Source organism: Anolis sagrei, chromosome 9, assembly GCF_037176765.1.
Source record: "Anolis sagrei isolate rAnoSag1 chromosome 9, rAnoSag1.mat, whole genome shotgun sequence".
Lineage (NCBI taxonomy): Eukaryota > Metazoa > Chordata > Lepidosauria > Squamata > Dactyloidae > Anolis > Anolis sagrei.
The window spans coordinates 23,870,365-23,893,026 of NC_090029.1; the positions used below are offsets into that span (position 1 = coordinate 23,870,365).

Genomic DNA, 22,662 nt, shown 5'->3' on the forward strand with positions numbered 1-22,662 from the left:
GCAGAGTCTCCTTCTCTAGAGCCTTTTAAAGAGAGGTTGGGTGGGCATCTGTTGGGGTGGATTGGATGGTGTCTTCCTTTATGACAGAAGGGGATTGGATAGATGGCCCTTGGGGTCTCTTCCAATTCTAGGATTCCAAATACTATGAGACCTTGGCACTGATTCGGGTTTGATTCCAGGATGACCACAGATATATCAAAATCCATGGAGTTTCAAGGCCCATTACATACAACAGCATCGTTAAGTGGCTTTACTTATGTAAAATGGCAGGATGGAATATCCGTATTTACGACGTGATTAATAATAATAATAATAATAATAATAATAATAATACGATCGTGTTAAAAAACAAAGTATGGATTGTCAATGTTGCAATCCCAGGTGACAGCAGAATGGAAGAGAATCAAATGGAAAAGGTGACAAGATATGAGGATTTAAAGATCGAACTGCAAAGACTCTGGCACAAACCAGTAAAAGTGGTCCGAGTGGTGATCAGCACACTTGGTGCAGTGCCTTAAGACCTTGGCCTGTACTTAAACAAAATCGGTGCTGACAAAATTGCCATCTGCCAGCTGCAAAGGCCACCTTACTGGGATCTGCACGCATTATTTGCCGATACACCACACAGTCCTAAACACTTGGGACGTGTCTGACGTGTGATCCAATACAACAGCCAGCAGAGTGATCTTGTCTGCTGTGGACTCATTTTGTTGTGTTTCTAATAATAATAATAAATAGAGTAAAATAATAAATATAATAATAATAAGCCAGTAAAATAATAAATAATTTTGACTCGAATATAAGATGGCCGGGGGGGGGGGGGGGGGAGCTTTCTCAGCCTAAAAAATGGACTGAAAATCTTATACTTGAGTATATATTGTAAATACAGTATAGGTACTGATGCCTGAATTAATGTAATTTTATTGGTATCTATTTTTATTTTGGAATTGACCAGTAGCTGCTGCATTTCTCCCCCTCGGCTTACACTCGAGTCAATTCGTTTCCCCAGGTTTTTTTTGTGGTAGGGTGGCTGCATCTGTGAATGCACAGGACTGTGGAAGGTACCTTCAACACCGCTAATGCACTTGACCCGGTCCCGGACCTCCACGTTGTACCCCTCAAAGGACATGAAGACACCATCCGGGTGGTAGGGGCCCCTCTGGGCGTAGACCTTGGAGTAGCTGTGCGAGAACTCGAAGCGGTCATAGCCGTCATATTGGGCGACCTTGCCGTAGACATCAAAGTACTTCTCCACCCAGGAGAAGGGCAGAAAGACCTCCGTGCCCTCCCGCCGGCCCTTGATAGTGTGCTCCTCATTGATCAGGCAGTCGATCTCCTCGTACTTGGGGCCCGGGGCCTTGTTTCCACGGAAGCCACCCCCTGCCACCACCGGCGGGGCCTTTTGCTGTTCCTGCGGGGAGGCTTCCTCGCTCTGTGGCCTGGCCGGGATGGGGCCCCCATCGCCCTCGCGCCCCACATTGCTTTCCGAAGGGGCTGCCCGCTTCTCTGGACTCTCAATCCGGAAGCCGCCAACGCCGCCACGCAGGAAAGACCCCGCTTGACCGCTGGAGCACCGGTTCCAGAGCAGGATTGTCACCAGGGTGAAGAGCACACAGATGACAATCAGGGTCTTGTAGTTGATGCGGGCCGCCAGGCAACGCATATTCACATCATACCTGGGGGGGAAAAAACACAAAGGGAAATCTCATCAGTAAACTAATGAGGATAAAGATGAGGAGACCCTGAAAAATAAATATTTTTCAACATTTCATGTTTTGCAAAATCGGACCACTTGTAATGATATCTCCATCTTTTCATCCTGCCTTTTTACCTTACCAAAGATGACTGTCCATCGACAGTATGCCCAAAATAATACCAGTCAACTGATGATGATGTTAATTTTTTAAACATTTCCCAATCCCCTTTTGTAACGCTATGTAAGAAAATTTGAAAAATGTTTTGTTCCTGGTTTGAAAGTATCATTTCCTGTTTAAATCTGCAGTCCTTTCTTTGAAAATCGTTGTTCTGCTCCAGAAAACTTTGTTTTTGTGGCTGCTGCCAACTAGGTTTTTGTGGCTGCCACCCACTAGGCCGGGCTTTAGCACAGCTGATTAATCACCAGCAGGAAAATATCACACCACTCGAAAAGTTGGCAGTTCGAAGCCCAGGTCGAGGTGAATTCTATGAGATATGAGATATTGTAGTTGTTGTTATATTGTTGTTGCTGCTGCTGCAATTTGTATGAAACATTGAAAAGGGGGAGTTAGAATAGTTTGTGTGTTAAAGACCCATTCTTTGATTTGAATGCTGGAAAGGGACTCTGGGAGATCAGGATTCAAATTTGATGGGCCGGGCTTTAGCACAGCTGGTTAATCACCAGCAGAAATAGATCACACCAATCAAAATGTTGGCAGTTAGAAGTCCAGGTCGAGGTGAATTCTATGAGATGTGAGGTATTGTTGTTGTTGTTGTTGTTGTTGTTATATTGCTGTTATTGCTGCTGCAATGTGTATGAAACATTGAAAGCGAGGCGCTAGAATACTTTGTGTGGTAAAGACCCATTCTTTGATTTGAATGTTGGAAAGGGACTCTGGAAGATCAGGATTCAAATTTGATGGGCAGGGCTTTAGCATAGCTGGTTAATCACCAGCAGAAATAGATTACACCAATAGAAAGGTTGGCAATTCGAAGCCCGGCTTGGGGTAAGCACCCAACCTTCAGCCCAGCTCACTGTCCACCTAAACAGTTCAAAAACAGTTGTGAGCTGTGAGTAGAGAAATTAAGCACCACTTAAACAGGGAGATGTTTTACGGCACCATAAAAAGAGCAAGTACCGGAAAATGCCGGTATCCAAAAAAGGGAGGAGGTCTGTGATCAAGGGCTCTTCGTCATAAAGGATGGAGCAATAGCACCCCCCTGTGCCCAGAATTGAGCACAACCTCCAGGACACCCAAATTGGGAAAAGTGCTGACATATACCTCTATCTTGTCTGTCCTGTCTGTTTAACGACACTGAATGTTTGCCGTGTATGTTTTCTGTGATCCACCCTGAGTCCCCTTTCTGTGATCCACCCTGAGTCCCCTTTGGGATGAGAAAGGTGGAATATAAAGGCTGTAAATAAATAATAAATAGGTTGAATTGGTTGAGACTTGATGAGATATTAATTGAAAAACTAGAGCGAAATGTACTATAGCAGGATGCCCCTCTTGCAAGAACAAAACTTTTTGCAGTTTAATAAACCTTTTCCATGTTTTATGATAGAACTAATTAGGTAATAATAATAATGCTAATAACACTTTATTTATATTGCTCCCTATCTCCCAAAGGGGACTCAGGGCGGATCACAGTACACATACACGGCAAACATTCAATGCCATTTTGGATAGAAAGGACAGAGACAAACATAACAGAAAGGAGGTATGTTGTGTTGACGTCCAGCTTTTTGGTGCCTTGGAGGTTGGGCTTGAATCCAACCACAGGGGGTGCTGTCGTTCCATGCTCTATGCCAAAGAGCCATCAGGACGTCCTCCTTCTTTCTGGTCACTGGACGTTTTCTGATCTTTTTCTTTATGGTGTCATAAAATACCTCCTCTTGTTTTAGCGGTACCTAATTTCTCTACTTACAGCTCAAGCTGTTTTCAAACTCCTTAGATCAACAGTAAGCTGGGCTGACAGTCGGGAGTTCACGCCGACTCGGGGCTTCGAACTGGCAACCTTTTGGTTGGTAGATCTTATCATTGCTGGTAATTACAAAGTTTAATTTATTGAAGAGTTCTTGCAAAGACCCTGCATCTGTAATGAGATGTTCGCCTTCTCCTCCTTCCTTGTCCTCATGGTGTGTCTAAAGTATACATTTGTTGTTCTTGCTGTTATCAATAACAGGTGTACTTTGGACATAACATGAGAAGAAAGCAGGAGGGAAAAGTAGGTAAGGTAGAAGGCAGGAGGCAATCCTTACAGGTGTCCTGGCTTTGCAAGGCCTCATCAATAAATCAAAACTGGGCACAAAGATGATCAGATTCCAGATTCCGACTCCAATGCATTCAACTATCATTATATAAAGCATTCTTTTTGTGTTCTTGGTAAGCAGTTCACTTTCTCCCCTTGGCCTTGCTCTCACGCCAAAGAGCTTTTGGAATTAAAACGTAAGGCAATAGAATGTTTTATGGCCACCAAAATGCACCCATTCATTCCAAAGGCAATTTATTTCTGAATGCAATAGAACGATCCAACTTTGGCAACAGAGCGCACCAAGGTTTCCAAAACCTTCTTTAGTATGCAAGGAGGGGAGGGGGGGAGAGTATTAAAAGAAGAAAAATTAAATCTGGGAAGCCAATTATGAGGCAGCGGCCCTATTAATTACTTCGGTTCAGCCAAGAGAAGTGGCATGAATTACAGCCGCACTTGCAGACCTTCTGCTTGAGGCGGCCAAAAGGATTCTCATTCCACCAGCTTCGCTGAGCCATTTCGTGGAAGGAGAAGCATTTCCCCTTTTTTTGAAAATGCTTCAAGGCCCATTCAGGAAAGTCCCAAGATGGCCTTGCTTTGCAGAGCAGGTACATTCGTAATATTAAAAAATAAAATGCTAGCCTTTCGATTGGCGCAAATCTATATAAATAAAAATGTAATGTTTGTTTGTGGGATTAACATAACTAAAAAACCACTGGATGAATTGACACCAAATTTGGACACAAGACACCTAACAACTCAATGTATGTCCTTCACTCAAAAAAAATGATTTTGTCATTTGGGAGTTGTAGTTGCTGGGATTTATAGTTGACCTACAACCAAAGAACATTCTGAACCCCACCAATGATAGAATTGAACCAAACTTGGCACACAGTTCTCCCATGACCAACAGAAAATACTGGAAGGGTTTGGTGGGCAGTGTCCTTTGGTTTTGGAGTTGTAGTTCACCTACCTCCAGAGATCACTGTGGACTCAAACAATGATGGATCTGGACCAAACAAGAATACTCAATATGCCCAAATGTGAACACTGGTGGAGTTTGGGGAAAATAGAATCTTGACATTTGGGAGTTGTAGTTACTGGGATTTATAGTTCATCTACAATCACAGAGCATTCTGAACCCCACCAACGATAGAATTGGGCCAAACCTCCCACACAGAACTCCCATGTGGGCCACAGTAACACGTGGCAGGGAACGGCTAGTATATATAAATAAAATGTAAAGTTTGTTTGTAGGATTAACATAACTCAAAAACCACTGGGTGAATTGACACCAAATTTGGACACAATAAACCTATCAGGCCAATGAGTGACCATCACTCATAAAAACACTGAAAAACACAGCAAAAGAGACTTTAAAAGCAAAACAAAAAACAAAAAGTACATTGCAACGCATGCGCAAAACCACCCATATACACAATCACATATACACGCACGCACACACACACACACCTATATATACACAAACCACATATACACTGACTGGGCCACAGCAATGTGTGGCAGGGGATAGCTAGTCTATACATATATATCAAAATCAATGTATGTATGTGTGTGTATTTGTCTTTTTGTCCCACAAAGGCTGTTGCTAGGTGAAGTGACCCTATGTGATGTCACTGGATTGGCTGTTGCTAGGTGAAGTGGCCTTCTGTGATGTCACTGGGGAAGAATGATGACCTGTGTATGAGGGGAAGGTTGGAACCACAAAGAGAGCAGGCCCTCTCAGAGCTGGAGAAGGGAGAAAGGGGAGGGAGGGAAGGGAGGGAGAGGGGTAGAAAGAAAAAAGAAGGGAAGGAAGAGAAAGGAAATAGGAAGACATATGAGAGGAGGAGAGGAAAGGAAAGGAAAGAAAAAGAAGAGACGAGAAAGGAAAGAAAGGAAGGGAGGGAAGGGAGGGAGAGGTGTAGAAAGAAAAAAGAAGGGAAGAAAGAGAAAGGAAATGGAAAAACGTATGAGACGAGGAGAGGAAGGGGAGGGGAGGGGAGGGGAGGGGAGAGGAGAGGAGAGGAGAGGAGAGGAGAGGAGAGGAGAGAAAGGAAAGAAAGGGAGAGAGGAAGGGAGGGAGAGGGGTAGAAAGAAAAAAGAAGGGAAGGAAGAGAAAGGAAATAGGAAGACATATGAGAGGAGGAGAGGAAAGGAAAGGAAAGAAAAAGAAGAGAAGAGAAAGGAAAGAAAGGGAGGGAGGGAAGGGAGGGAGAGGTGTAGAAAGAAAAAAGAAGGGAAGAAAGAGAAAGGAAATGGAAAAACGTATGAGAGGAGGAGAGGAAGGGGAGGGGAGGGGAGGGGAGGGGAGGGGAGGGGAGGGGAGGGGAGGGGAGAGGAGAGGAGGGGAGGGGAGAGGAGAGGAGAGGAGAGGAGAGGAGAGGAGAGGAGAGGAGAGGAGAGGAGAGGAGAGGAGAGGAGAGGAGAGGAGAGGAGAGGAGAGGAGAGGAGAGAAAGGAAAGAAAGGGAGGGAGGGAGGGAGGGAGGGAGGGAGGGAGGGAGGGGTAGAAAGGAACAAAAGAAGGGAAGAAAGAGAAAGGAATGGGAAAATGTATGAAAGGAGGAGAGGAAAGAAAAATAAGAGAAGAGAAAGAAGGGAAAGGAAGGAAAGAAAGAAAAGAAAGGAAAGGAAAGGAAGGGAGGGAGGGAGGGGTAGAAAGAAAAAAAAGAAGGGAAGAAAGAGAAAGGAATGGGAAAATGTATGAAAGGAGGAGAGGAAAGAAAAATAAGAGAAGAGAAAGAAGGGAAAGGAAGGAAAGAAAGAAAAGAAAAGAAAGGAAAGGAAGGGAGGGAGGGAGGGGTAGAAAGAAAAAAAAGAAGGGAAGAAAGAGAAAGGAATGGGAAAATGTATGAAAGGAGGAGAGGAAAGAAAAATAAGAGAAGAGAAAGAAGGGAAAGGAAGGAAAGAAAGAAAAGAAAGGAAAGGAGGGAGGGAGGGAGGGAGGGAGGGAGGAAGGAGTGAACCAAGGGAGTGAGGGAAGAAAGTAAGTGTAGGGATGAGAACGCAAGGAAAGAGGGAGAGGTGTATGTGGGAAAGCAAGGGAAAATGGGGAAAAAGAAAGAGAAAAGGGAAATATGGGAATGATGGACAGCGAAAAGGAAGAAAGGAAAATGTATAAGGGGCAGAAAGGAAACAAAAGGAGGGGAGGAGGGAGGAAAAGGTAGGGAAGAAAGAAGGGACAATGGAAGAGAGGGATGAGAGAAGAAGAAGACAAGAGGAAGGAAGGAACTGGAGAAAGGAGCAAGTAGGCAAATGCTTCATACTCGGTAGAAATGTGCTGAAGTTTTCGCTTTTCAATTACATTCCAGGAGGACTTTTCGCTGGACTGCAGTCAGAAAATTGCAAAAATATTCCCAGGTACTAATTTTTCTAAAAAAAACCATGAGGCATTTTCTTTCAAACACGGCAGAAGAGGAAGGTGGCTAATAGCTGCAATTAAATACTAACTCTCTTCTGGAAAGTTACTCAGCATAGAAATCCTCTTTATGAAGATTTAATTATCGACGTTCTGTTCTTTGGCACAGTATTATATGTATAGGTATTTATCATACAAAAAAAACAGCCGTGATTGTTTAGATTCTGCCCTGGGTTTTCATTTAGTCAAGATGCATTACAACACTCGCTGGAAGAGGATTAAAAGGGAGATTAATTGTAAATAAACCATTAATTGAGTATTTGCATTCAAATCCGGAGTGGGTTTTTTTCCAGAGTAGAAGAGATTAATTCTGTTTGGATATTTTAATGATATGAAAATGGATATAAAGTCATTAATCTTGCCCATATTTGACTTGGATCTGAATCTAGTTTGCAAATGACACAGATACCGTAAGGTGCATCTACACTGTAGAATTAATGCGGTTTGACATCACTTTGACTGCTATGGATTCATGGGAGTTGTTTTTACAGGCCTTCTCTGCCAAAGAGAGAGCTGGTGCTTCGTCAAATTACAATTCCCATTTGTTTTCATAGCATTGAGCTATGGAAGGTTAAACTACGCCAATTCTACAGTAGAGAGATGCACCATAAGTTAAAATTGTCTTAAAATATGCCTATTATTGAGCTCATCCCCTCAACACCAACTGTCGCTCTGGGGCCAGAGTGAAGAAGGGGAGCCAGGAAGACATAGTTCCACCATGTCTCCTGAGTCATCAGTTGGAAGCCCCCCCCCCCCCCAGCAACAATATAGTAATATATAATATTAATATTGTGCTGTGCTAACAATATATTATATGAAAGGCACTGCAGACTACTCCAACCAGAGAAATCAGCCATAGCAGAGCACCTGATGAACCAACCTGGACACAGCATTTTATTTGAGAACACAAACATGCTGGACCACTCTCACAACCACCATGTCAGACTACACAGAGAAGCCACTGAAATCCACAAACATGTGGACAATTTCAACAGAAAGGAAGAAACCATGAAAATGAACAAAATCTGGCTACCAGTATTAAAAAATTCTAAAATTGCAACAGCAAAACAGCAGGGAGAAAAACAGGCAGGGACATCTAATCACCTTTCAAGAAGAGTTTGCTCCAGGCACAGTCAGCCCATTGTATGCTAATCAAGGTGGTCAGTGGAAAGATTCACACCCAGCCCAACTTACAAAAGCCCTTTGTCTCACCCTGGTCATTCCACAGATATATAAACCCCTTTTTTCCCATTTCCAGCAGACCTCACCTCTGAGGATGCTTGCCATAGATGCAGGCGAAACGTCAGGAGAAATGCCTCTAGAACATGGCCATATAGCCCGAAAAAACCCACAAGAACTGAATAATATAATTTCTTGCAGATACATATAATATTGATAATAATATTATAATGGACCACAATAAAATGCTAATAATAATATGGTATCATTGTATATTATATATTACATGCAATGTTACTAATAATACTGCACTGTAGTGGTATAGTACAATAGTTATATATAATACTATTGTGCTATGCTAATAATTATAATATATTGTATGTACATATAATATTGATCATAATATTGAAATACTTGTAATTATACATAATAATATAATAACTATATATTTTATATTACATGTAATATTACGTAGTAATAATATTGCAATATAGTGGTACAATATAGTAATATATAATATTAATATTGTGCTATGCTAATATAATATGTGGTATGTACATATAATTTGTAAGCTGCTCTGATTCCCCTTCGGGGTAAGAAGGGCAGGATATAAATGTTGTAAATAAATATTGTTGTTATTGTTGTTACTGTTATTATTACCAGAATTATCCTCACAGAGCCCAACAAAGGTGTGTGTTGTTTTGTAGGGTTGTTCCTGGGGTTCAGAAAATTACATGGGATATACTGTATCAGATCTAGTTTCTTAGATATGGTTCTCATGACTTTCTATGGGCAAGTATATGATGACTGGGAGGTGCCATATGTTCTGTATCTCAAAAACTCGAGCTGATAAGTGAAAACTGGTGCAATTTTTGGAATCAGCAGATCAAATATACTCAGAATCAGGGCTACCATCTGAAACACCGAAATGTGTGTTGGCTGGTATCATCATCATCAACAACATTGATATTCTGCTTCTCTCTCAAAGGAGACTCAAAGAGGCTAACACTAAAAAAACCCCAACATACAACGGGTAAATTAAAACCCAGGGTATGTAAACATTAAGACAGAACTAAACACAAGATTTATTTAAAATCCATAGTTGTTTCTTCTTCATTCATCTGTTCTGTTTTTCTGACAAATACATTTTCTAATTGATATAAGAACAAGCCGAACGACTTCTGGGAGGATGAGAAAAAGGAATGAACAAACTCCTGTAAAACGTTCCCCTTTTTTTGGTTGGAGAGGAACGAGTCTCTTTTCAAATGGCAGCTTCTGCTGGCATTGCCAACCCCCTGCTTTGGTGGTCCCTGCGTTCTGTCCCTTTTAAAGCCAGATTAGTCCCGAGCAGAGGCTTGAAAGCAAACATGGGCCTTATCTCAGTGCAGCAGAAATCCCTGATCTTTACATGTAAAGACTGGTTCCTTTTTTCCTTTCCTTTTCTCGCCTCCCAAAGAAGATTGCATGGAGGGCCTAGAGGAATGAGGAGTCAGCCGGCCTTTTTCTGGATTAGGGGAGAATGGATTGGCTTGAAAGGCTGGCTTGGGCATTTAGCCTCCTGATAAGACACCCACCCAGTTAAATACTGTGGAATTTTCAATAGGGATCCCATCAGGTCTGCTGGCTTTGTTATTTTTCAGTTGATTGATGGCTTTGCTGACTTCCTCCAAGGTAGGCAGTCAGTGCTACAAGCTCATTTCTGGATAGTTGTTGGGGGGTTGCAATATAACCTTTTTGGCCACATTGGAAGTGCGGTTAAGGAGATTATGGTTGTGCTCTTGCCAACGTAGTTTTTGTTGCTCATTCGTTCAGTCATTTCCGACTCTTCGTGACCTCATGGACCAGCCCACGCCAGAGCTCCCTGTCGGCCATCACCCACCCCCAGCTACTTCAAGGTCAATCCAGTCACTTCAAGGATGGCATCCATCCATCTTGCCTTTGGTTGGCCCCTCTTCCTTTTTCCTTCCATTTTCCCCAGCATCATTGTCTTCTCTAAGCTTTCCTGTCTTCTCATGATGTGGCCAAAGTACTTCATCTTGGCCTCTACTATTCTTCCCTCCAATGAGCAGTCAGGCTTTATTTTCTGAAGTATGGACTGGTTGGATCTTCTCACGGTCCAAGGCACTCTCAGAACTTTCCTCCAGCACCACAGTTCAAAAGCATCTATCTTCCTTCGCTCTGCCTTCCCTATGGTCCAGCTCTCACATTCGTAGGTGTGTACAATGAAATTTTCTTGTCCTTTAGGACAAATATCACTCCCAACTTCTGCAACAATCTCATCAGCGTTGCCTTCAAAAAAATCCTGCAAATCTCTTGGGAAGAAGACAGGCGGACAAACGCCAGCACTTTGGAAGAAGAAGCAAAGGCCACCACAGCACTGAATTCATGCTCCTCCGCCATCAACTTCACTGGACCTAATGCCTCATTGTCCGAAGGCACCATCACCATCTCCCAAAGCATGAATGCAAGTTGAGAGGAAGAAGACAATTCAAGCAAATCCTTGTTGGGACCACCTTCCATCAATGTTGTCGTTATGATAGACCATGCAGATCCAGAAAAGGTCTCTACAGTCACTTACAACTCACTCCCAAGACTTTACTTCTGGAAGGCAATCAGATGAAGTCATGAGAGATCCCCAATGTGCAATAAAATCACTTTACATAGAGCATAGAGCAGTTTACCCTAATATAAGGTGCATTCCCCCACCTTCTGATTTTTGAAACTATCTCCCATCCCATAAGTGCATGTATTACTCAAGACAAAAAATAGAAAATTATAAACCTATGGTAAGTCATGTCCACAACATGGAATCCACCCATCTGCCCTATTAGCAAGAAACTCCTAGAGGCATTCTCAGAACGTTTGTTTACTATCTACCATTCCCATCATCATCATTTTTAGGCTTGTAATTAAGTTGCGAAAGCCTAGTAATAAGCAGATCCACCCTGATGCTGAACAACCTGCCTGCCAGCGCTTCGGATTTTGGAGGCTTGCTTCCCGGAATAATCCCCAACCGCCACAAAGAAGGAAAAGAAGGGAGTTTGAGCATCTGCCAAGTTGTTAAAAGGGTGTGTTGGTGGCATCTCGGGGCGCCTCAAACATAATCAGGAGCATGGGTGGGAGCCTTGGACTTCAGCAGGAGGAGCTCCATTTCCGTGGAGTTTGATGCCCCTTTTGCTTGAGCGAAAACAGATGCTTTCATTAAGAAAGCAAACGGCAATACAAATGCCCAATGTTGCTCAATGAAGATGGATCTCCATTGCAGAATTAATGCAGTTTGACTATCCACAGCTCAATGCTATGGAGTCCTGGGAATTGTAGTTCGGCAAGGTCTTGGGCCACCTCTGCCATAGAGGGCTGGTGCTGCACCAAACTACAACTCTCACAAATCAACAGCATTGAACCGTGGCAGCTGAAGTGGTATCAATCTGCATTAAATTGTACAGTGTAGATCTGCCCTGAGTTACCCCAAGTTGAACAGATGGCGCCTTGGAGGCTGTGCTCAATTCCAGGCACAGGGGGGTGCTGTTGCTCCATCCTCTATGATAAAGAGCCTTTATCATAGACTTCCGCCTTTCTTTGATCGCAGGCAGTTTCTGGTATTTCTTTTATGGTGCCATAAAATTCCCTGCTTAAGCGGTATCTATTTTCTCTACTCACAGCTCACAGCTGTTTTCGAACTGCTTAGGTGCGTGACCGCATTTCTGGGTATGAACCCATGCTATCTCTTCGATCATCGGGAGAGGCCCTGCTCTCGCTCCCGCCCCCTTCGCAGGCGTGATTGGTGGGGACGAGGGAGAGGGCCTTCTTTGTGGTGGCCCCCCGACTCTGGAACTCACTTCCCAAGGATATCAGACAAGCTCCCACATTGGCAGTCTTTAGGAGGAGCCTGAAAACATGGCTGTTCGACTGTGCCTTCCCTGAATATGGAAACAATGCCCTGCTCTGATTAATTCTCTGCAATTGTCCTCAGAAGCACTTTACTACCTGTTGGGTTGGTCTCCCTACATCATTTTTTAAAACCCTCCTGCTTAGATCCATCCTACCTCTGTTCACGCCCAGTGTTAATTTAAAAAAATTAATTTATTACATTTGGCCCAGCCATAAGGTTTTAAATTCTCTGTGTTATTGTTTATATGTAAGTTATATTAATTGTACTGTTTTATTTGCTTGCTGTTTTGTTTTTACTGATGTGTTGTTGAGTTTGGCCTCATGTAAGCCACCCCGAGTCCCCTTGGGGAGATGGTGGTGGGGTATAAATAAAGTATTATTATTATTATTATTATTATTATTATTATTATTTATTAGGTGGACAGTAAGCTGAGCTGAAGGTTGGGTGCTCACCCTGACCTGGGCTTTGAACTGCCAACCTTTTAATTGGTAAGATGTATTGCTGCTGGTGATTAACCAGCTGTGCTAAAGCCCGGCCTATCAAATTTGAATGCTGATCTACCAGCATCCCTTTCCAACATTCAGATTAATTAACGGTTCTTTAACATACAACCTATTCTAACACCCTCCTTTCAATGTTTCATACAAATTGCTGTAGCAGCAGCAACAACAATATAACAACAACAACATCTCACATCTCAAAGAATTCATTACATTATAAGCACAAATAATGGCTGTCACTATGGTACAAATCCTGATGCACTTCATTAACACAGAAGCCCAAGAGTAAATGTTATGTGCTTTTTTTTTTTTTTTTGTCGTATCAGGACAACATGCGAGACGATGGAGGTCCAAAACTTAATGCTAAGACCAAAAAATTAAAAGAAACGAAGCTGAAAAGTTCCATCTTCCTTCCTAGGTCTTTTCAACATGGCATCTATGGGACCTGGAGCATAATGTGCTCAGCTCTAAGGAGCTGACACATCCAACAATCTCCGGGAAAATAAGGAAAAATACTAAATAATTTAAACATAAACATGTTAAAAGTCGCTTTCGGCTCAGTGCATCTAGAAGACGGCATCAATTTGGTTTCAGAGATTAAAGGACTCCTGTCCTTGATGCAGAAGAAGATATAATGCCGTAATCTCTCAAATATTGTTGTTTACGCTGCAATCTAGTGAACGAGCCTTTTCGTTTTCAGCTGATGAAAATAAACTGTTCCAAACCTATCAAAGCTCATTCGGCCAAAGGAAAAAGACATTTTCTTCTAGGCAAGTAAACGCCCAGATTTTTCAGCATTCTTTCCAGGTTTTTAAATGTTATGGAATGCAAAAAAATACTGTATATACATATGAGAAACACATTAAGTGTGCTATAATAACTACAGGCTAGAGCTACAGGATGTTCCTCCCTTATCTGCTGGGGGGGGGGGGGGGGGAGAAAGAGGAAAAATCCAACTTCAAGAGACACTTCCAATACATTTATTTCAGAATGGAACATCTGAAACTGGAATCTCAAGATTCAACATGGGATCAAACAATTCCACTACCATTTTTGTCACTCCATTCTCAAGCATTTTGATTTGAAACTCTAATATATTATTCCAATAGAGCCGAAGGGTAAATTCTGACTTCTAATCCACTGGCTATCCATTGCGGCCAAAGCACTTAGTGACCCAACCTCAATCCAGTTTGACCGCAACAACCTCAATCCAGTATGGTCTCCATAACCTCAATCCAGTATGGCTGCCATTACAGTGATCCAATATGGCCGCCATAGCATCTATCCAGCATGGCTACCATAACTCAATCCAGTGTGGTCAACATGACCTTGATCCAGTATGGCCACCATGACTTCAATCCAATATGGCCACCATAACCTCAATACAGTATGGCTGTCTTGTCCTTGATCCACTATGGCCGCCATGACCTCACTCCAGTATAGACACTATGATCTCAATTCAGTATGGCCACCATGACAGTGATCTAATATGGCTGCCATAACATCAATCCAGTATGGTCGCCATAACCTCAATCCAGTTTGGCCGCAATAACCTCAATCCAGAGGTGAGTATCGCCATAACCTCAACCCAGTATGACCATCATAATCTCAATCCAGTATGGCCGCCATAACCTCAACCAGTATGGCCGCCATAACTTCAATCCAGTATGGCCACCATTACTCAATCCAGTATGGTTGCCATAACCCAATCCAGTATGATCACCATAACTCAATCCAGTGTGGCCACCATGACATCAATCCGGGATCCCTTTCATGTACCATATTTCCCCTTTTTTTTCTTTCTAAGCCAAGAAGCCATTCCTCACCTCCGCTGCCTGCCGGGCAATGTATATTTCCAACAGCCCCCTGCTTTCTGCTAACCCATATTAACTAAATCAATGTCATTTAAAATATATTAAAGACTGCAAAATAGCTGTTTGGGCAAAGGAGAGATGAATAATTCATGAAGGTGAAAACATTTTGCACAAAACGCGGGCTTTTTTTTGCAGTCATCAGTCACGAAGAAATCCTCCATAGAACTCTTAAGGCAATCAGGGCCTTCTGACGGCAAAATAACTCCCAGCATCCACTTCTTAGCAACGTTCAGTACATCTATCAAGACTCCCCCCCCCCGCCCCAAAGAGAGAAGTCTACCAAAATATGCTTCCTTTTCCTCCCACAGATCCAATCTCACCTGGTTCTAAATATGTATAATGCTGTAATATTAAATTCCCGGAGATTGCCTTCCTGCAGTTTAATTTCATCTAAAACGCTCGTAATGGGTGAGCATTTCCACCCAAAATAACACCGGAAAGAAGGTTCCACAAGCAGAAGCATTTACAGAGAGCAGATTTCAAACATAAAGCAAAAATCCACACATTTAGATAAACAAGACTCAAGATTTGGGAACTACCGCAAGCCTGATGTGCAAAGCGAGCCTCCAGATCATTGAAATACAACAAAAATTGGATGCAAAGACAACAGGATGCATTGCACAGATATTTAGCCCTCTCCGAATGAAACTGATATATAATCCTTCTGTTCAGAGCCATTGGCCATTCTGGCCGCAAAATGACATTTTTCTATAGATTTCTAGGGTTCCAGTAACCTGAAATGTCTGTCAATTATTTATAAATATCAAAGAAAAGCAGCCGGCAAAGTGGAATAGCAAACAGAAGAGAGAGAGGTTTTGTAAGACACTCCGAGTCCCCTTGGGGAGATGGTGGCGGGGTATAAATCAAGTATTATTATTATTATTATTATTATTATTATTTCAATACAGACTCTCTGCAACATTAGAAATGAGGAGATTGCGAAAAATTCAGTTCAAGGAAGAAAATACTTTTTTGGGTGGCCAATTTCCCCGTTTTGTAGGTTTGTTGCAACCTACTTCCTACTCCGGCTGAACTGTGAAGCAATGCACAGAAAGAAGAGGAATGACTGTCTAAATTTTGGACTCTAAAGCCCAATGTTGTCATCCAAATCAGCCTTCTCAGGCTCTGTTTTGAAGTGTTTCTTCCTTCTTCCATGCGGCGCTGAGCAATGATCTCAAATTAAGCCCCGTGGTTCCGACTCTGCCAAAGCAGATTAATTCCCCAGAAAGTCTTACTGTCAAACCTTTTTCCTGTTTGAAGAACCTCCACGTTTCAAAGAATGTGACAGTTATTTTGAATGTGGCAGCCTTACAAAATTGACCTCCAAACTTTTTGAGAGAAAGCGGGCGATTCGCAAGTGCGTAATTTAGCCTGGGAATGATGAGCGCTGCACGAAGGTCACGTAATCAAAGACTTACCGGTTGCTCAGAAAAGCTTGTTTTCCAAAACACAAGAAAGGAAAAAACATATATTGAGCAGCGGCCAGTTACAACCCCATTCTGACAACAGAAGTTCCCCCTTATTTGTGTAAAGTTGCTAAAAGGAGATCGGAGTACATAGATCAGATTGGGATGCATTGTAGGGGAGACGAGGATAGTTGATGTATATATCTACAGGTAAGCTACATTGGTTTCAAGCTAACAAACACCTGCATATTTTAACTGGACTAGATGTATGTTGTGTTTGCACTGTCTGTTTTGATAAGGCCAACTGGTTAATCAGTAAAAATTGTTGTTGTTGTATTTGTATATATTAAGCAGCTGCCGTATTATGGAATATTTGTAACTACTGCTTTTTGAGATTTTAGGACAGTGGTTCCCAGTCTGTGGTCCAAAGGCCACCAATGGTCCACAAGAACTACAATATGGTCCATGGTCTCAGTGTTATTACACTGTTAGAACTAGAGTGGCTGGTCTCGCAAAACCCTCTTATAGTGCCGAGGCTGATTAAATATGGTTTTCTGTGAGCATGATGGCAACTACTATATCAGAAACTAGAGTTGATGTGGTCTATCCAAGGCAATTTTTTGAACCAGCACCCCAAAGAACCAAATTGAATTTAAAGTTGACCAAAAACTGATTCGTAACCCTTTTGGGTTTTGGCATAGGAGTCCCCGGTGGCGCAGTGGGTTAAAGCACTGAGCTACTGAGCTTGTTGACCAAAATGTCGCAGGTTCAAATCCGGGGAGCACTGTGAGCTTCCGCTGTCAGCCCCAGCTTCTGCCAACCTAGCAGTTCGAAAACATGCAAATGTGAGTAGATGAATAGGTACCACTCCAGCGGGAAGGTAATGACGCTCCATGCAGTCATTCCAGCCACATGACCTTGGAGGTGTCTACGGACAACGCCGGCTCTTCGGCTTAGAAATGGAGATGAGCACCACACCCTAGAGTCGGACATAACTGGACTTCATGTCAGGGGAAAACCTTTACCTTTACTTTTACCTAACCCTTTTGGTATTAATGTTGGTACCTGGTCGAAGTGGTCCCTGGTCAAGTGATCTATGGTTAAAAAAAAGGTTGGGAACCACTGTTCTGGGAGATGCAAGAAGCTATGACAACCCTTAAAATAAGATTTGCGATCTTCTTCCAACTACGTTGTAAACAAAATGAACCTCCTATACACAGGACTCTTTGGGTCTCTTTTTAGTGAGAAAAAGTGGGATATGAATAATTATAGCTACATCTATCTGTGCACCTATCTATCTATCTATCTATCTATCTATCTATCTATCTAAAGTTAATATGTATGTGCATATGTATATATGGATGTATTTTTTCCAGGAGGGATCCCACATCCAAAGAGCTATGTGACTCTCACAAACAATGGATCTGGACCAAACTTGGCACACAGGTCCATCATGACCAACTTTAAATACTGGTTAGATTTGGGCAAATTGCAGAGAATGATGGGAATTGTAGTCCACCCAATCCAGGGAGCTCTGTGACTCCCACTGACGATAAACCTGGACCAAACTTGGCATACAGACCCATCATGACCAACTTTCAATACTGGTGAAGTTTGGAGAAATGACAGAAAATGAGGGGAGTTGTAGTTCACCCAAACCAGAGTGACTCCCACTGATAATGGACCTGGACCAAGCTTGGCACACTAGCCTATCAAGACCAACTTAAAAAACTGGCACGGTTTCATGGGAGATTGAGGGAGGATGACGGGAGCAGTACTCCAACCAAAGACCCATGTATATCCCACATCCAGAGAGCCATATGTATTTCCAATGGGACCCTACATAAAAATTAAAACGTCAGGGGAGAATGCTTCTGCAACATGGCCATATAGCCTGAAAAACTTACAACAACCCAGTAAACAAGGACTGTTTCTACTAAACAGCACTACAAAATACCAAACCCAGGCATCAGTGGGTACCTAAGCTAGTCTGCAGTAAAAGTGAATATATAGATCAGTGGTTCTCAATCTGTGGGGCCCCAGATGTTTTGGCCTTCAACTCCCAGAAATCCTAACAGCTGGTAACCTGGCTGGGATTTCTGTGAGTTGTAGGCCAAAACACCTGGGGACCCACAGGTTGAGAACCACTGATATAGATAGATTGATAGATAGATAGATAGACAGACAGATGGATAGATTCACAAAGGCTTCTATGTGGCTTGATAAGGCTAGACCAAATTTGGCATACATACATTTCATGAGCCAATTTAAAATACTGGTGGGGTTAAGTGGGGTGGGGTGGGGCTGTCAGAGGATGATGGGAGTTGTACTCCAGTCGTATCTGGAGAGCCATGTGAATCCCATCCATGATGGGTATAGACCAAACTTGGCATACACACACTACATGATCCAACTTAAAATACTGGTACGTTTTTTTTGGGGGGGGGGGGGGTGATAGAGGATGATGGGAGTTGCAATCCAGCCACAATGAGTATTTCTAACCCAGGAATATATGTCAATATAATAATGATACTCAATCTCTGCTGAAGCTAAACCAGGCATTGGCAAACTTTGGCCTTCCAGGTGTTTTGGACTTCAACTCCCACAATTCCTAACAGCCTACCGGCTGTTAGGAATTGTGGGAGTTGAAGTCCAAAACACCTGGAAGGCCAAAGTTTGCCAACGCCTAGGCTAAGCCATCCCAAAGGTAGAATTTCACAATTTTAGTCCTGGCACATACACTGTCTCCATCCCTCTGGTTTAGTTTTCAACACAACGTCTTTCACGGACACTAAACACCAAGGATGCTATGAAGTCGTTACAACAGAACAGAGCATTAATCGCTTGGAGGCCAAAGTGCATTTCATAGCATTACACATCCCATGGGGCTGGTTGCAACAGAAGAGGAGGAGGAGGAGGAGGGGTTCAGAATGAAGAATCCGATTCGATTAAGCCAACCTTACCTTAAGTCAAGAGGAAGCCTCTAAATGCTAATGCATCTCCGAATCCGAGCTTTTTCCAGAAAGAAACGAGTCCGGGACCCCCAACCTGGAGGATTACAAAACGAAGGCGGTTAAGACCCCCCTTGAAATAAAGTGTTTGGCTGAAAGACGGGCGGCGAGGACCTCTCTGAGGAGGCGCTCCGGAGGATCAAAGCCTGCCTGTCACCTCCTCCTTGAGGTGGCTGCCTCGTTCAGTGGCCGCAAAGGGAGCCTAATCCACTTGGCTTGACACAATCCTACCTAATTGAAGGTTTAATCCCAACAGCTGCCCAGGGGTGCCTGGGAAGGAGGAGGAGGAGGAGGAGGAAAAGTGTGGCTCATTACGCATTTCAGAAGGAGAAGGAGAAAAAGGAGGAGGAGGACCGAAATCCCTCCTCGTTATTTAAAGGGATTCGGGTTTTAAATAAACCATGACAGAGCTCCTCCGCTCCAGAGTTTGCGTCAGAACGAGAAATAGAAAAAAAGAAAACCCACAGGGGGTTTAGAGGATTCTCCGGCAGCCAAATGCGATAGCAAAACAGATGAATCTCTGCTCTTCGGCTTCGGAGCCGAGAGAGAGAAACAGCCCCAAACTTTCCAGTTCCGTGTTGAGAAAAGGAAACACACATCACATAATGCAGACGGAACTGTTCCATCCTAAAAGGAGAAGCTAAGACGTTCCATCATGTGCCTATTGCTCAAAGACCTAGCTCACAAGGCAGCAGACCCATCAGGACTGCATATATTTGAGCACCAAAAACACACTATACACACTACTGTCAAAAGGCATTTACCATATATACTCGAGTATAAGCCGACCCGAATATAAGCCGAGGCACCTAATTTTACTACAAAAAAGCTGGGAAAATGTATTGACTCAAGTATAAGCCGAGGGTGGGAAATGCAGCAGGTTCTAGTAAATTTCAAAATAATAATAATAATAATAATAATAATAATAATAATTTATTTGTACCCCGCTACCATCTTTTGGGGCCCCCGGTGGCGCAGTGGGTTAAAGCACTGAGCTGCTGAGCTTGTTGATCGAAAGGTCGCAGGTTCGATTCCAGGGAGCGGCGTGAGCTTCCGCTGTCAGCCCTAGCTTCTGCCAACCTAGCAGTTTGAAAACATGCAAATGTGAGTAGATCAATAGGTACCGCTCTAGCGGGAAGGTAACGGCGCTCCATGCAGTCATGCTGGCCACATGACCTTGGAGGTGTCTACGGACAACACTGGCTCTTCGGCTTAGAAATGGAGATGAGCACCACACCCCAGAGTCAGACATGACTGGACTTAATGTCAGGGGACTACCTTTACCTTTACCTACCATCTCCCCAAGGGACTCGGTGCGGCTTACATGAGGCCGAGCCCACAATACAACAATAAACAATAGCAACAGTAATACAAAACAATAAATAAACTCATTATTATTATTATTATTATTATTATTAACTTTATTTGTACCCCGCTAGCATCTCCCGAAGGACTCGATGCGGCTTACACAGGCCAAGGCCTCAATAAAACAACAGCATAACAAAAACACATAACTTAAAGCAAATCAAACAATAAAACAATAGCAGTAAACAATAAAAACAATACACCATGACACAATAAAACTAGGGCCGGGCAGAATGTAATGGGTACAGATTAAAAAGTGCTGGGTGTGACAGGTGGATGTAGGATTTTAGGATAAGTGCAATGTGCAGACCATCTTAAAACTCTGATAAAGTGCTTCTGGGACATATTACTGGAGTTCCTATTCTGGAAAGGCACATCGGAACAGCCAGGTCTTCAAACTCTTCCTAAAGACTGCCAACGTAGGGGCTTGTCTGATGTCTTTGGGGAGGGTGTTCCAAAGTCGGGGGGGGGGGGCTACCACAGAAAAGGCCCTGTCCCTCGCCCCCACCAAACGCGCTTGCGACGCAGGTGGGATTGCGAGCAGGGCTTCTCCAGATGAGCAAAGAGAACGCGTGGGTTCATAAACGGAGATGCGGTCATAAGCAAAAAATAAGCAATAAACATTAACGATAACACAATGCGTTTAAAAACCTATGGCTGGGCCAAATGTAATAATTAATTTTTTTAAAAAAAATAATAGATACCAATAAAATTATATTAATTTAGGCACCAGTAAGTTAAATGTTTTTGAATATTTACATAAAACTGTAATTCAAGATAAAACTGTCCAACTCTGATTAAACCATAATTCTAACCATCTTCAATGTACATATGCGTACATATCCTTCCAACAATAATAAATAGAGTAAAATAATAATAATGATGAGTAAAATAATAAATCTAACAATAACAATAATAGAGTACAATAATAACAACAATAATACAATAATAAATGTAATAAATGTAACAAAGTAAAACAATAAATAACCTTGACCCAAGTAAAAGCCGGGGGATACTTTTTCAGCCTAAAAAAAGGACTGAAAAAACTAGGCTTATACTCGAGAATAAACAGTATTTTCATTCTGTTTAGTACTTTTGCAGGCGATGCAACATCAGCATGGCTCTGCCCTGCTGCTCTACCTTGGTGATATCTAGCTTTTTATACAGGTATTGTAGTCCAGCCTTTGACTGTACCTGTACCTGATCTCACTGGGGATTCTGGGCCTGTTAGGCAGCCTGAATATGACATTGGGGATTCTGGGCCTGAAGACCAGCAAGAGAATCATGAGATTTTAAGGCCTGAGAATGAGACTGTTACGCAGCTGGCTCAGAGTCAGCTGCATTAAGATCACTACTGACCAACAGGTCGTGAGTTCGAAGCCAACCCGGGTCGGAATGAGTGTCCAACCAATCCAGCCCGAAAGACAGTTGCATCTGTGAAGTAGGAAATTTAGGTACCGCCTACGTGGGGAGGCTAATTTAACTAATTGACAATGCCATAAAAATCTCGAGCAAGCCTTCAAAGTATGAGGAAGTACTTCATCAGTGTCACAAATGGATTGTGAAGCAACAGCTCCCCTGGTGGCCAGAATACCCTCATGGAAAGTTCAATTGCCTCTGTGTCTGTCTAGATATGTTGTGTGTCTATGGCACTGAATGTTTGCCATGTATATGTACATTGTAATACACCCTGAGTCCCCTGTGGGGTGAGAAGGGCGGAATATAAATACTGTAAATAAATGAATGAATGAATAAATAAATAAATAAATGAATTAAGGAGAGCTCTCTGTCCGAGGGAAACCACATTCCAGAAAGGCAGTTCCCTAGAGATGCAAGGTCAGAGGCAGAAATGAGCTCAGGGGAGGAAGATGTAAGGGAGGAAGATGCAACTCCAGGTGGACAGACTATTGAGCCGCAGCTAGATAGGAGATTGACGTTCTGCCAACATAGAGTTTCTCATGTCATGCAACAACTGAATTCAGGATTCAACTCCTGCCTTTGTTTATATTTGATTTTACTGTTCTGTTGCATCCCAAATTTCTGCATTCATTCTTCTGTATTGAGGTTC

General features: G+C 42.7%; 1 protein-coding gene across 3 annotated transcripts in view; it reads right to left on the reverse strand.

Annotated features, from left to right (window-relative positions):
• The window catches only part of GLCE (glucuronic acid epimerase), a 65,045-nt gene that overhangs the window by 12,852 nt on the left and 29,531 nt on the right, over positions 1 to 22,662 (reverse strand). Inside the window, exons 1-3 of one of the 3 annotated variants that reach the window (XM_060755392.2) lie at positions 19,461 to 19,541; positions 19,182 to 19,266; positions 1,066 to 1,676 (exon numbers count right to left, since the gene is read on the reverse strand). In XM_060755392.2, coding sequence (XP_060611375.2) covers positions 1,066 to 1,663 — 598 coding nt within the window. In that variant the 5' untranslated portion in view covers positions 1,664 to 1,676; positions 19,182 to 19,266; positions 19,461 to 19,541. The other 2 variants (XM_060755390.2, XM_060755391.2) reach the window with 2 other exon arrangements.